The sequence below is a fragment of the Centroberyx affinis genome, unplaced genomic scaffold (assembly GCF_046629955.1).
Source record: "Centroberyx affinis isolate AG114_WGS23_722 - 3 ecotype Tasmania unplaced genomic scaffold, CSIRO-AGI_Caff_v1 ptg002319l_1, whole genome shotgun sequence".
NCBI classification, from domain to species: Eukaryota; Metazoa; Chordata; class Actinopteri; order Beryciformes; family Berycidae; genus Centroberyx; species Centroberyx affinis.
The window spans coordinates 228,702-244,321 of record NW_027280588.1 but is presented as its reverse complement, the minus strand read 5'-3'; the positions used below and the strand labels follow the sequence as shown (position 1 = coordinate 244,321).

At 41.9% G+C, this 15,620-nt stretch overlaps 1 protein-coding gene across 3 annotated transcripts in view; it reads left to right on the top strand.

Annotated features, from left to right (window-relative positions):
- The window catches only part of LOC139655617 (coronin-1C-A), a 40,941-nt gene that overhangs the window by 13,355 nt on the left and 11,966 nt on the right, over positions 1-15,620 (top strand). For all 3 annotated transcript variants that reach the window (XM_071533063.1, XM_071533064.1, XM_071533062.1), the window contains exon 2: positions 4,141-4,340. In XM_071533063.1, the coding sequence (XP_071389164.1) occupies positions 4,143-4,340 (198 nt within the window). In that variant the 5' untranslated portion in view covers positions 4,141-4,142. The remainder of the gene's footprint in view (positions 1-4,140; positions 4,341-15,620) is intronic.

Here is a 15,620-nt window from a genome sequence, read left to right as displayed (position 1 = left end):
CTTTTAGGCGCGAGCACTCACTCTAGCCAAGACAGCATATGGTCCCATTAGAGAACCAGTGGGGGCTAGCCCTAATTGAACACTTGCAGTGGCCAGCTATTAGCCTGTCATACACTCGAGTGCCTGCAAACACTCAATTTACCATGTATGCTATGAATTCAAGTTTCTTCCAGTTCTGTGATAAAAGTTGTTCTATGTATTATCTTTATCTAAGTCTTTATAGTGCAACTTCACCAAAGCTATATTGTTTTTTGAAGTCTTTTAAGTGTTGTTCATGGGCTTCTTGGGCAGATCCTATGTTGTGCCTTCTTAATACCAGAATATTACAAATTGGTTGTTCTTTGAGATCACCACAGTGCGCCAAAGGGGCCAATTAACCTGGTTGCTGAACACATCAGAAGTCACAAAAAGCCATATTTGTATTCTTGTGGGTGTCTGTCTAACAAGGCTATGTGGCAGGTCCAAGCTGGCTGAGGTCCTAATCTTTTCTGTCTCCCTCACTGCAGTGGGTTCATGCGTTTTGGCAGGACAATCGGTAGATTGTTCAAATAACCTAGGGCTTTTCTCCGCTGCATCAGTTTATACACAGGCACACAAGCGTATTGTGTTTGGGAAAAAATATAGACGGGTTAGAAATCCTGGGAAGACTGAATTATTGAAGAATTTATGGTCAAATTGTTTCTTTCTCACAGCCTAACTGCCGTGGCATTTTATTTTATTTTTTTCTTGCACAAATATTCAGGCAAGAGTTGCATAAATGCTGAACAAACATGTTGAAACAGTGTATTGAACCCTATATTCACTGTAACTGGTGTCCTTGCTCAGTTAGATTCCCTCTGTGTAGCGTTTGAGTTATTCTTTGCCTATGGGCTACATCTGCAGTATTAGGTGGTCTGGTTGCCATTCACTGTAGTCTTTATAGTTTTCAATACAAATTACAAGGTAGGGTAAAAATGCTCCAAAGACTGCAAATTATAGCACATGCAGTGTTGAACAGGATACTCTGCTATCACAAATAATTTCCTGCTATTTTATCAGTGTTTTCTGTTATTCATTATCACAGCAGCTTCAACATGGGACTAGGCTGAAGCATGAGAAATGAGAGGTTACAAAGGTCAAATGAAAAAATGTTGGAGTTTTTTGACTACGTTATTAAGCCTCCCCCTGGACAGGTGGTTGATTTAGGTGTCTGTTCACATACAGCTTCCAGTGCAACCGTGCTATGTGGCAGATCTGTATAGGAAGGTAGGCAAACAGGCCTCATGGCTCTTCACCCCTTAAAACAAAGTTGTCCTTGTTGAATGTTTTCCCTAGACTGCCCTTAGATTACTGTAAAGAAGAGCAACTTTCCTTTTTCCATTTCTGACATAGTTGAAAACCAAACATAACTGAGCGTGAACGTCAGGAGTTCAAGTTGAGATGAGGCTTTCCCAGCAGTCGCCAAATGCTGATTCAGGCCGGCCAATGACATGCTGTAAAAATAGTGAATAAATGATCTTTGAACTTGTTAGCCAAATTCTCCATTCCCTGGCATCAAAGTGAATTCTGGGTCTTTTAAACTGAAAGCACATCTACCAAGATTTCTCAAGATTGTCTAAGATGGGAAATCGGTTCTTTGGCCTTTTGCCGGAGTAATCAAATTTTATTTACTAGACAAATGCTGCTTCTGATCCAGATTAATTTAAGGGAGGATTTGGGAAACTCGTGAAACTTCAGGGAAATTGCAAACGGTAAGATTGAATAAAAGTTGAGGTGACATCTCAGAGTCATCATCAGTTTTATTCCATAGAACAAAGTTGGGTCTTGTTAGCCCTACATCTGTGTTCAGAGATTTCAAAATAAAATGTTCTAATGATTCATTCAATGACTTGACGTGTTTTACAAAAGAGTTGGTCTATTAGGAGACTCCCACATCCGTACAGGAAGAACTTCCTGCCTGTGTTCTGCTCCTTCTGTAGGATTCATGTATTTCTCCCTCATTTTCTCACACACACACACACACACACACACACACACACACACACACACACACACACACACACACACACACACACACACACACACACACACACCATGAGAACCACCATTAACATATGTCCAACATCCTCTGCTGTGCTTTGGTCATGTTGGTGAGTCAGGCTCAGCCTGGGGAAGTGTAGTGGAGTAGAGTATCAAAGAGGTTCAACAAGGATTTGATGAGCTTCACAAAACTCCTTTTTTCTGTGAAATACCAAGCCCAGTTAAGGGCTTTTGTATTAGCTTAGGTTTGTAGGTTAGATTGGAGCTTGGTTTTGTTCATTGATCTGAAACTGGCCAGCTTTCCATTGTCTTTGGAAGTGGTCTGTTATTGTAGGCTGAGCAGCAGGACTTGTAGCTTTTGTATAGGCTTGTTTTCCAAAGCTCTCTTGTCTGCCAGCAGATTTTTGTCTGGGTGAGAATTTTAGCTGAACCAGCTACAAAGTCTGTTTTTGTTAGGATTGGATATGTCATATTTTCCTTTTAGAAGTGGCTCTTTCTAAGTAGCCTAAGTCACAGATAAAAGGGTGTTTGTAGTATTTCAGATGTTTAATATTTGGCACAACAGAAGATGAAAAGAAACAAATCGGCTGTGAAGAAGTGGTGAGTCTCATTGGAAATGTCATGTTGGAACATGCTCGTGTGTTGCCATATTCACATGGTGTACTGGTGCAGGATCTGGAGAAAATATTCTCATTTCCATTTGAGTATTATACAATTTTTTTTGAAGCGACAGTGCTTCTGGCCATCAATGACTATGTTTGTATTGGACTTATCACGTTACATTGCATTTGTATGTTGTTGTAAAATAGAATCTCATTTGCTTATCTTCTCGCATTGTAGAAATGTCTTTCCAAGTCGAAATGCGCACTGAAGCGGAGATTGTTATGTATTGGTGGGAGTGGGTTGTGTGTCTGGCATGTAGCCAATAGCCATGCAGGTTAATGTACAGCATGTTGATGCTCTGCCAGTCACAAATATAACTGAATGCAACAACCCTGGCTACGCTTAAAGCACAGAGAATTCTGTTTTTGACCCGGTTTTCTAAAGTAAGCTGGTTTTGGGTGGACATGTAAGCGTCATAACTCAGAATAACCCAGGTAAACTCATAACTCAGATTATTAGAAACCTGGTTAAGATGCATGGCTTACTACGATATTAAATGGTATTAACCCAAATGAGACCTTAACTGGAGTATGGCTAATCACCAGATTACTCCATGCATGTTAACATAGTAACTGATAGTGACTGGCTGTGAGAGGAACGACAACAAACATGGCTTCTCTGATGCTGTATTTATTTAAATGAAACTAAAATTAGCGAAAGTTGGCACAGAAGATTCTAACATTTTGTAAACTCCTAAAGCGCAAACTGTATTGAAGTTTCCAATGCCCTTAATTTTGAATGGGGTTAGTTGGGCACTCAAATTCCAGAGAGACATTTTAACTTTTAAGGAGTCATTGTATGAAAGGAAAAGCAGTGATACATCATTTCATATTTTCCCTAATTGTGTAGTCTCTATAGTTGTATAGTTCTTGTAATGAATGAACCACATAGATACAGGTATCAAATTTTTGTGTACAAAAAAAATTTAAACATATCTGATTGGGATATAGTTTTATTTTTTAAGATTCAAATTATTCTACAAAGTTCCTGAACTTTCTGCAACTTTGGCAAAAGCGATGCATTCAATGTTTGTCGATCAACCCTGTGCTAATTGGTAGCCACATTAGCTTATGTCTGCTAACAGTCAGTGATGTGTCGAGAGGAGAGTAGGAATGGTCTGTTACAACACAACCTTGGAGTCAGAGAACCATACACATCTGGAAAGGGAATGTGTTATGTGAAAAAGCTCACAGATGCTCTCAATATGTTCTACCAGCTTTGCTGCAATATGTGGATGGGATGTGCTGTGCGCTCATGTCTTGAGTTGCAAGTTATAGAGTGGCTCAAGAAGTCTGCATGTGTGTTAGTTGTTCATATTGCAAATACACCTCAATACCTATTATCTTGTCAATGTTTGTGGTTTTAAAACTATTCATAGATGTAAAAGCCTGAACGATCCTTGACGAGCTTCATTTGTCAAATAACACGATGTTAAATCTTCCTCTCCTCTTTGCGCAGATATGTCCAGACGAGTTGTACGGCAGAGCAAATTCCGTCATGTCTTTGGTCAGGCGGCGAAGAATGACCAATGCTACGATGATATCCGGGTGTCGAGGGTCACATGGGACAGCGCCTTCTGTGCAGTCAACCCCAAATTTGTTGCCATAATTATTGAGGCCAGTGGAGGTGGAGCTTTCCTGGTTCTTCCTCTTCACAAGGTAAGTTTAAGGAGTTTGATATAGTGACTGATGGATTAGCACAGCAGATTTATTAAGTACTCGGGACAGAGCATCTCAGGAAGAGCTACGCTTTGTGTGATCATCAGTGCTGTGAGGATGTACGCATAGGACAGTGTTGTAGTACTCAAGTCCCAGTCAAGTCCCAAGACTTGTGACCTGAATATTGATGACTCGTGACTTGACTCAAACTTTTAATATTGATGACTCGCGACTTGACTCTGACTTGCACACTGGGACTTGAACTTGGGACTTGATCACCTCACGCTACACATCTTTTCAGTATTACCCTAAATTTGTATCTGATCATCTGGTTGACATTCTGATGAGACCTGGCATAGGATTAGCACTAATGAGACGCTAGATGGTATTGGCCACCATATATTTACTGTTGCTCTATGCCACTCCAATCATATGAGCACCTAAAAAACACTAGTGCACTTGTTAATCAGTGTTTTAGTTTTTATTTCTCCTTCTCAGGTGAAATCGGCTGGTTTGTTTGGCAGCTTTGGCAGTATCCAGCAGTATGACTGCATGACGTGACACCCAGTCCCACCACTAGTCTAGAATATACAATATTCAGACACACGTTACACAAAGTAAAGTTTGCCGCATGACTCAGAGCTCAGTTCAGGGAAATCACACACTGGCCACATGCTGTAAGATAACAATTACCAACCCACTACTGGATTTGAAAGTATAGGTTTCTTATCTTGTTTGTTCATTCACAAAGAGTATATTCTCAGTCCATACATTACAAAGCCATTCTTAAAGTTGTGGTTTAGCAGAGGGGGATTTCTATGTGTGACTGTAGCCTATAGTGGCCTGTTTGAGTGGGTGAGACAGAGATGGGTTGTGACAGATTGATTTTCTCAGCAGTGCAACATTCACCAGTAGTCTGTGGAGACATGCAAACTAGCCCAGATGTCAGCAGCACCAACTGTCTATGCTGGGATGGAGTTGCAAGTCTTCAGTCTATTCAAGCTCTTCTTCTAGTTCTAGTTAGGTCCTGTTAGGTTCAAGTTGAAGTTTAATGGAAAGCACTGCTTTTGGGAGATTGGCCTGTTGGTCAACTTACCCATTTTGTGATGAGAACATCAAAATTATGTGTCCCTGGTTGATTGTAGGCAACTAGCACCATCCAGAAGAAGACTAATGTTTTAAAAAGTTTAGTGTTTTTTATTATGTGGCCTGTATTTCATTTTAAAAATGAAATATCATCAACTCAATATAGCTGACGTAGCCACATACATTTTTGGAACCGTTTCAGGTTAGCAACCACATATTCATCTGATGTGCAGTGATTTTTAGCTGTACACAGTCTGCCATTGCCCTACATGCTGACTTCCTATGGAAAACCAACAAGTCACATGCCGATTCTTGTGGGAAGTGAGCCATTTTGACAGAGAAAGCTATCCCTGGTAGTTCAAAACGGTGTCATTTGTGTATCATATTTTGCACAGTTTTGACCTTTTTATAAAACTGACAGACCTGGCCACATCATTTAAAATTACTTACCATTACCTTTAGAACTGCTAAATAGAACTGCAAGTTCTCATTTACTCACTTTTGAGATAATGCTAGTCGCCTATGACCACTCAGCATAGTGCTAATGTGTTAGCATGGAGCACCGGAGCGAACAATCTACCTGGTACAGATGGATGATTTTGGTGTCCATAGTCTCATTTAACGGGTCACTTACCGGGAAAATTAATGAGTGGGTTAATCTCCCAAAAAGTCTGTGTACTAATTTAATGGGAAATCGGTTTAAGGATCATGTATATGTTTTCCACTCAGCGAGAATTGGTGCATTGGAATGGTGTAACGCCGGCCTTTTAAAGGCATTGTCTCTCTCCTGAGTGTGGATATGCATGTGATGATGTAGTTACAGATGATGTAAGAGGATCATATTACCTAGGGGTATTTTTAGAGGGGGAAAAAAGCTTGATATCGTCTTCACGTCAGTAATGAGATGAAGAGAATGATAAAGCTGTGATATCTGAGGGATAATGTTTTGGACTGAGATGAATGCAAACATCTGAGGTTGACATGAAATTTTCTTCCTTAGCAGGCCATATAGGCTTCAACTTTTTTTTCTGGCTTTTGTTTTTGTCAGTGACAGTCTATTGCCCTTGCTTTGTGTACAGTAAATAAACATTTGCATTGCAGACTTTGCCTGCTACAAACACGACTGCTGACTCTTCAGGTCAATGTACCATGGGATTAACGTTTACCAGAGGGCTGTTTCACACAGCCAGCATGTATACAACAGAAAACCACACCAAAGCCCTGGAGGGAACAGTCTCCCTGCTCCTCACCTCCATATAAGGGCCTTGAATTGCTGCACTGTAACTGTAATTGCCCTCAGGTTGGGGGCGAGACGGCGTTTCAAGAGTGGCTGTCAACAAATTAGATGAATACTTCTCTCCTCCCTCTTCTTCTAACCCTGCTGTCATAATTGGGCTAATTAAGGTGTAGTAGAGGTCAGACTCTAATTGAAACCACCAAGTGGGTCTGGTATGTTCCCCAGAAGGTCCTTGGGTGACATTAATGGTGGCCAGTAGTGAATTGGTGGCTGGCTGGAGCAGATGCCGTTCTGCTGGGGTTCCTCTTCGGCTGCACCCACCGTGGCCTAGTGACAGGTCCTGACACTCTGAGTGACATAAGTGCTGCTGTGCCGTTGACAGATCCAACCTGGGCCTGTAATTAGAGCACGCCAGTACACTGCCATGTCATCTGAGAAGGCTCTGGCACAGGGGACCGGATCCTTAGGCCTGTCATCACACAGCTTACGCCTCTCCGCACCTCATTCAATGCAGAGCTTGTACTGGAGTTGGGCTGGGAGCTAGATTAGCTTCACACTCCTTCTGTCCTCCTCTCTGTGTCTGTGTCTTGAATGAGCTGCCCTCTGCCTGGCATGTCACAGTACAGTAATGGTGTGTTCACTGAACAAAGTCTGCTTTCACCGCCGAATTAAAAGTGGTGGGAGACTGAGGTCTTTATGTGCAGAGCAAAGCCTGGGCAATTTCCTCAAGTGAGAGATTAGAAAAGCCCTCTTGATTTTTAGATCTGCCCACATACAAGCTGGCGGTCATGACATGGACTAATCTCTCAGCAATAGTGTTTTCTCCATCTCAACAGTCCACGCATTGAAAAACTAAGAGTAGAAGGGGAATACCATTTTATTTAAGAATTCAAGTATGTTATTCTTATGGCTTAGTGCAGTCCTCTCAGTATTTATTACCACAGAACCAAGAGCCCATGTCTGATATCATATTGTGGTATAACATACAGTTTCTCTATTGACAATGAATGGAAAACTGATTTTGTGAAGTCATATAAAGTTTGTCTGAATTTTGAGATCCATATAACATTTATATTATAATTGTGCTATCAGTTTTTTATAGTCACATTCCCACTTTATCCAATTCATTCTTTGTGGAGCTACACATCTGCATTACATCGTAGATTAAGGGGTGGGGACATAGCCTGTTGTTTCTGGATGTGAATGTTCACTTATACAAACTCAACTGTGTAGGTCATAAGGATAACAAACTTGAGAGCTTAGATTCACTGGTATTCCCTTTTGTAATTCATTTGTGTGTTTTACAATTTATGTTTGACTTTTATCACCATGGTATCTTCAAATGAATCCGGTGTGTAATCTCTCATAGAAAAAAGATGGTTCATTTGGAAATCTCCATATAGCCTCAGCTGACAGTGCAGATCTCTAAAGTGGGGCGAGTCTGTTCTTGCAAACGGTAAGACTAGACCGCACTGCAGTGGATCAGTATTACAGAGCTGCTCTTTGCACCTGCAGTCATTTAATGCATTTAATAAAAAAAACGATTATGAAGTTTCCTCTTAATTAGAAATTGAATAATGATTTGTAAGGCACTTATATAATTAATCAGTATGCTATACCATGGGTCAGCATGCTGATTGGAGAAAGTGGCTGTTTTACTTTGCTAGTTTCTGTTGGACTCAGCTTTGCACCTTAAACTCTGTGCCTTATTGAAGGGCACTTTGGGTTCGAATCAGTTGGGTATGGTTTCATTTTTGTTGCAAGGATGCACATCCCCCAGCCCCCCTTCCCATCCCTAATGTGAGGGTGCATCTGGCCGGCTAGCCCATCTGCCCATGCTGCGCTGCTCCCAGTCTGTGTGGGCAGCCAGCTGCTCAGGGCCTTTGTCCCATGCTTACTCCCAGCCCAGCCCTTTGTCATTACCACACTCCGGCTGGGGGGAGGCAGAGGTGCGATGCTCCTTCCCCCTTCCCAAATAATAAGCCTCAGAAAATATGCAACTGTGCACTGTCTTTGTTTTAGTGATGTGATGGGAGTAGGATAATTTTTAAGTTGAATTCATCCAAGCTCCAAGATCTTTGTCTGCTTACATTTCCTGAGATCCACTATTTGTCATGTTGTTTCATCTGGCTGGAAATGGAGAGCATCTCTTGGGGAGAGCAGAGGTTGATGTCATGGGTCTGTGACCTGACCCAAGGTCTGAGGCTCGACCAAACCAATGGAGCTGGGCAGGGCCAGGCTTTCTCTTTGTGTGACTGAGTAGGGTGAGGTTAGTGCGGCAGGCCAGCATGACTCAGCATAGCCATGAGTATTGTTCCTTCCTCCTGTCAGAACATAGGGATTTGTAGAGAGGGTGTCAGATGTCCAGCTAAACACATGTCATTCCCTTCCCTCATGCTTTCAATCTCCCCCTTTCACTTCTCTTAGCTGGATGCCCACTAATTTATTCCCTGATTTCCATATGAAGGAAGTTGTGGGAGTGTGAATGCAGCAGCTAGCAAGTGTGCAGTGAGACATTCCTGTTAATTCCTCTCTCTCAATCTGACCCAGCAGAGAAGGAGAGGGGAGAAAAGTCTCAATAAACCATTACAGTTGTTATGATTTATATCCCAATGACTAGAAATCCCTTATTTTATTCAGCCAAGCGTGACATTGTTAAGTTCTCCTTAGTGTCTGCCCTGCTCTAGCCTCAGCATCTTCATTTTCCATGCAGACTCCCCGTATTAGTCACTATGTGAAATATTTAGGACACAGTTAGCATCTCTGGTTTCCTCTTTTGTCCGTTTCTGTGTGAAATGGACTAAGCTACAGCCATAACACCGAGTAGTGTATTGCCTAATAGAAAAGGCATGTTCCACGTTAGTGCTTCAAACACCGCCTCTGTACAGAAAGGACGATGAGATTGGAGTGTGTGTTTGATTTGGATTCAGTCCCTCAATCCCCCATTCATCCACTGCTCAACCTCTGGTGTAAGTAATCCCTGGGTGTGTGCACGCTCACACATTATTTCTATTTCCCTCTCTCACATACGCCTGGTGGGATACTAACTAAGCCATGCTCCCTCTCTGCACACACAAAAATACACTGGGCATGCTTAATATGAATGGTCTTTCCCCATACTCCAGTCGATCTGTGTTCCAAGACCTCTATACTGCCTCGTTGCCTCTGCCTTCGCCGCTGCTGCCGCTCAGTCCTGCTGACTGCAGATTTTACCATATATGGTCATTCACTGCTCCCTGCCTGACAGCCTTCCAAGACCATTTCCTCCCTGCCCTGCCATTGGCTGCTGCTAGCTGTGCCGGTACACATGTGAATTCTGGGATAGGCTGGGATAGGAAGAGCGGCCAGGATGAGAGAATCTGTTCTGAAGTCAAGTGCTGTCTCTGTGTCACATAGTCACTTACTGTGTCGCACTGTCTCGAAGTGTCACATTTAGATTCTTCTTTTTTGGATTTTATTTTTTTAGTATGACTGTTGGATTGCTTAACAATTTGTGTGTGGGCAATGCATTTTTTTTTTACCCAAGACAAGTTTCAGTCATTAATGTATGTGAACTTATGCAGACACCACAGGATAGTCTTCGATGGTCTTCTGACCTACTGTAGTAGCGCAGCCTGCTGACAAGAGGCATCATGCCTTTGACATGTTCCAGCAAGTTTCCCACTAAAAATATCCATTCATTCATTTTCTCTATTAGGCATGGGACGATATGAAAATTTCATGTCACGATTATCCTGGCCAAAATAATTGCGATTCACAATATTATCCCCATAATCATCAAAATATGCTTAAAACTCTTAAAATGGCACTAAAACATACTGGAATCACATTACCATACATAATATTTTTATTGCATCATAGGACACATATCTTTTTTTTTTTTGTGAACATCCTTTTTAGTGAAAAACAAACAAGGACAGATTCAGACTCTCGCCAACACCCAGCAGGTAATCACAATGAGAGAAAAAAATCCATGAATAAAAAGAATCTACCTATCAACTTGATATCCAAGCATTCACATGGTTCAATTAGTCATGTGTTGTAAATGCACAGTAAATGAATAACTTGTGATCACACAGACAGAGGTACCGCAAGGACAGCAGAATGAATGCAAAAAAACCCAAACAATCTTAAATAAGGTAATCATAAATTATAAGGTCCCCCTGAATAAATAAAGGATAAATAAATAAAAAAATACCAACATTGTGTGAGTCTGTTCTTTAAATAAAATAAAGTCCAACTGGCATTGTAGCATAGAGTCAAACTGTACTACTTTGAACCTGTTTTAGTAAAAAAAAAAAAAAAAACCTGAACAACACTGTGGCACTTTTCTGTCATCAAACAGTACTGCTAGCCTTGTGGCCTAGAGAGTGAGACGTTGGTCCTTTTCAAGATAGATTGAAGTGCAAAAATGTCAGCATGAGCATGGCATGAGGATATTCACGCTCCTGTGAGGATATTCACGATTATCCCGATAATGGAAATTCACCAAGATAAAATTATCTTGAGTGTTTTTATCGCGATAAAAGATAAAATCTTATATCCTCCCATCCCTATTCTCCACCTAATCCTTTTCAAGGCTGCGGGGGGCTGGAGCCTATCCCAGCATACACTGGGCAGAAGGCAGGGAGACGCTCTGGACAGGTGGCCATCCATCACAGGAATATCTGTTTGACATAAAAACTTTAACCAAATGTCTGCTAGTAACAACTGTATGGCAATAGGTTTGGTAGTAGAACGGTTTCTACTACCAAACCTATTGCCATACAGTTGTCTATAAGCAAATATTATTTTTGCCTGCAAGCTACAGGAGTAGTTGGCTGCTGACAGCTGATGTTACCCCAAAATTAAGCAGCCTCAAACCTTTCCTCGTGGGCAGCCGATGAAAGTCTGTGGACTTGTCTCGGGTGTCCCTGCTCTCATACAGAATGAACAGGCGTGCGCTGACTAGTTGCTACAGTTGTTTGCAGTGTGGGCACACAGTCACCTCACCATCTATTACCCTATTAAATTCTGCAGTCACCAAGAGTCCTCTAGCCATGCGCCAGAGAGACCCATATATTATAGTTAAAGTGTCCGGTCTGACTGAGGTGTACTGCACTGTATTGTTCTGTACTGTACCCCCCCATCATTCAGAGGCTGTAAATCACAAGCAGAAGCTCCGGGTTTGACAGAACTGCTGCTGCTACTGCTTCAGCTGTTTGTCTCCAGACCATACAGGCGAAGTGACTTGTAAAAGTGGAAATTTCCATGGAGCTCCGAGGAGCGCTGGGCAGCATGCATGGAGGACCCTTTAGTGGTGTGCGTGTGAATCACATGTTGAGCTGCAAGGAAAGGAAGTGTGCAGGCCTCTTGTGTGAATGAACAGAATGCCCTCTATTGCTTTGAGGGAATGTTGTTGTTCATCTTCATCAAATTTTTTTTTTTTTTTGTGCGTTTCAGCGTCGTGCTTTGTATCTCTCGCAGCGTGATTCACCCTTATTTTGTACAGCTTCACTTGTTGCTATGCAACTAGTCGTTTGCTTGGCGTCAGACATTCCTCTCGAAGGATATAAATGTCTGTAGTGTAGTTATGGACATGTTAGGTATTTGACTGCTGTGAGTTTAGACCCTTGCTGTTGGTGTGGGTGTTTTTTTTTTTTTGTTTTTTTTTACTCTGGAGCTGTTAATTTTCTCAGCTCTCGCCTCCCTCGTCTGGACAAAATGATGCTCACTCCGACCGTCTCTAGTTCTGCTAATCACACTTCCTCTAGGCTGGTTGCCTTGGAGATGATCACTGTTCTTGCTTAGCTGGTTTAGTCTGTTAGTTTTTTTCCAGTGTTGGGAAAGTGTGACGTCACCGACCGTCCTGCCAAGTAACTCTTTGTTCACCTATGAGCCCAGATGTAAGACGCTGGTGATTCTTGCTTACTGTAAAGCATAAGTCGGACTACAACACTGTTCAAATATTGCCAGATGGGGGCAGATCAGACTAAACGATTGGTCCTGAGTAAATCCTTGCCGTGCCGTCAGAAAGGCGTGCACACTAGGCGATGGAGCAATGGTGGGGCGTCACACATATGAATACGAGGGATCACACGGTTAGGGTTGGGGTCCAAGGTCCAAGATGGCAGCATGTCTATTGTCTCTGTTCAGTGTTTGTTTATAACTAGTAATTTTTATTGAATTTAAGCGCCATTTCCCATTTTCTACTAAGGTTTTTATATTGCTGATCTATAAATTATTTGAAGTACCTGTTCTGTTCTGCAAACTGTGGCCCAATGTTGTCATTCATTCAGAACAGTTCACTGTAAATGAAATGAATAAAAATGTAAAAAAAAAAAAAGGTGTTCTTGCTCCATGGTACAGAAGCTACAGTCTACATATGCATTACAAATTTATTTTGTGACATTATTACAAGGATAAGACTGGAGAAGAATTTAGTATGAGAGTCATTTCACTCTATAATTGCATTATGTGGATTAATTCAGCCACGTTGCCATTTTATACCCTCAAATGTAGGAGCCAACTTATAAATAACAGCAGGGATAGACTTCCTGTTCATTATTTCTCTGATGAGGCTGTGGTTACATTTTTGGATCTAAAATATCTGACTATATCTATACTAGGAATCTCTATTGGTGTCAACTGTTTACATGAGTGGAAGTTGCTGTTGTTAGCCTAAGTGACTTCTCTTATGGTTAATTTTTCTTCCCCCTTGAGCTAACCTCTCACTGGCTGTTGCGAGGATCGCTGTCAAATTTCAGTCTTGGCGAGTCTTGACCACTTGACACTAAATGCACCTGCCCCTAATGATGGTCGCATTTACCTCTTGAGATCGATTACTATCAGCAACATACTCAAAGTTAATGTTAATATCAACTTTGTAAACGGCTCACCTAGTACCTTCCTCTGCTGAATCAGATCTTATTATTCTTGTGGTTAGTGAATGACATGCAGGTAAATGTTAGGACATTTTAAGGGTTTACAAATTCCCCTGAAGCTCTGGCTCTTCCAGAGGGAGAGAGGAGAGATGGGAGTATGAGGCAGGTTGCCACTTGCCAACTGGTCTGCATCTCATTGTAGTGAGCTTAGGGTTATGAGCTGGGTTGTATAGCCTTAGTTATGTATAGAAAGCCAATGGTTCAGAAATGTACGAGAACATACATCTCATATGTGCACTTTGTTTTCCTGGCACGGTGGTGGGTGCCTGGTTAGCATTAACGGTGTTTTCAGTTTGATTGTTAATTGGCAGTGCAAACAATTACAGTGATCTCACTCCATACAAAGTGCGTTCCTGCCTTGTGTATCATGCTATCAAACGCAGTTTACGCAGGCTTGGAGCGAGATCCACTTGTGTTCCCCTCTCAGACCCTGGAATTCCTAATCGTGTATATCAGACACAAACACCGTTAACACCTCAAAGGGTGCTACATTTGACACCCTAGCAGCCCTCCTTGCTCTCATTAGTCATAGCCATACCAGAGCTGCCTGGGGCCGAGGTGTGGAATGTGAAGAACGCCAGGCTCTCTGGTGAACTGGCCGGCAGCCCCCTCAACTGTGGCAAGAAGGCCGGTCTGCCTGCTCTTCTCGGCCTGGGTTGACCAGGAGGTCAGCCTGCAGGGCTTAGCTTTAATGTTGCTGGGCTCCATGGTTCAGTGCCAAATGTTTAAAATTTAAGATCCTGTTATTTCATGTGATGGCCGATTGAAAAGTGTTGACGAGATTACTGAATACTGAGACTGATGTGCATATAAGAGTCTTTCAGTGTGTATGGACACACTGGACTGAACATGTGAGATGTGCTGGGAAGTATGAAAGTCTGGCAGAGTCCTGAGGTCTCTGCACTGATCGAGCCCCACAGAGCACATGGTCTTAATCTCCGGGCTCTGTCAACCAGGCTTCTGTGAGTGGGACAGCATTCGTCAGCGGGAAATACCAGACAGAAAGTAGGACCGTGTGTGTGTGTGTGTGTGTGTGTGTGTGTGTGTGTGTGTGTGTGTGTGTGTTGAGTGTACTTATTAGGGATGTTTTGTCACAGTGTTTGTTTTAGTAGACAGGCATACACAAGAACCTAATTTATTTGAACCCTTCGGGGAACGGTCAAATTAAATACTGAAAAGTGGACCCATTGAAATTCTAGAATAAAGCTTATTTACACATAAAATATGCATGTGTGCTTATTCTGAAATGTTCTGCAATAAACCTACCCACAATCTGTAGTATAGCCAAAATATTCACGGCACAACATTCTTTGCCTGTTGGGTAGACCAGTCCGTTCAGATAAGAGGTTCGACTGTACACGTACATTTGCAGTCAACATAAATAATACACCAGCACACCCAGGTCATAGTCTACTCCCATTTTTGTTCTCGTACATAAACCATAAGATCTGTTGCAAACCTCCAGCACTATTGTTCGCGTCAGTTTTAAAGTGCCGCAGCAAGCCAACTGAACATAAAACCACAGTGTTTCATGAAAAACCTCAGCATATTGTTTTGGGAAAATTTGAGCAGGCTCAACGCTAACAATTCCCCTTGGTACACAGATACTGTCTGGCCCTCAAGTACTTGTACTTGGCTTCAGCAAAGACCACAGATGCCAACAGAGTACTTGTACAGCGCCATTTGATGCTGGACTGGTATTAACTGTAATGTTTACATTACAAAGTTTGATGGAAAATTTAACGGCCTGTAAACATTTTTTGTCAAGATCAAAAAATTACTGATAATGGTACATGGGTTTTTGTGGTTACTCAAAATTTAGAATTTAGATTAACTTGATCTGTAGCCCTTTGGACCCGTTTGTGTTGTAAAAATAGTGTTTGGAAAAGGAATTATATTAAAAGTAGTAGTAGTATGGATGAAGTAAATGTCCATGATCAGTATGTTTTTCGTCTGACTTGTTTGTTCCCTTCCTCTCCCTACTACACCTGGTCGTCTGTCTGTGTCCTTCCTGCTTTACATCCTGCTCCGACT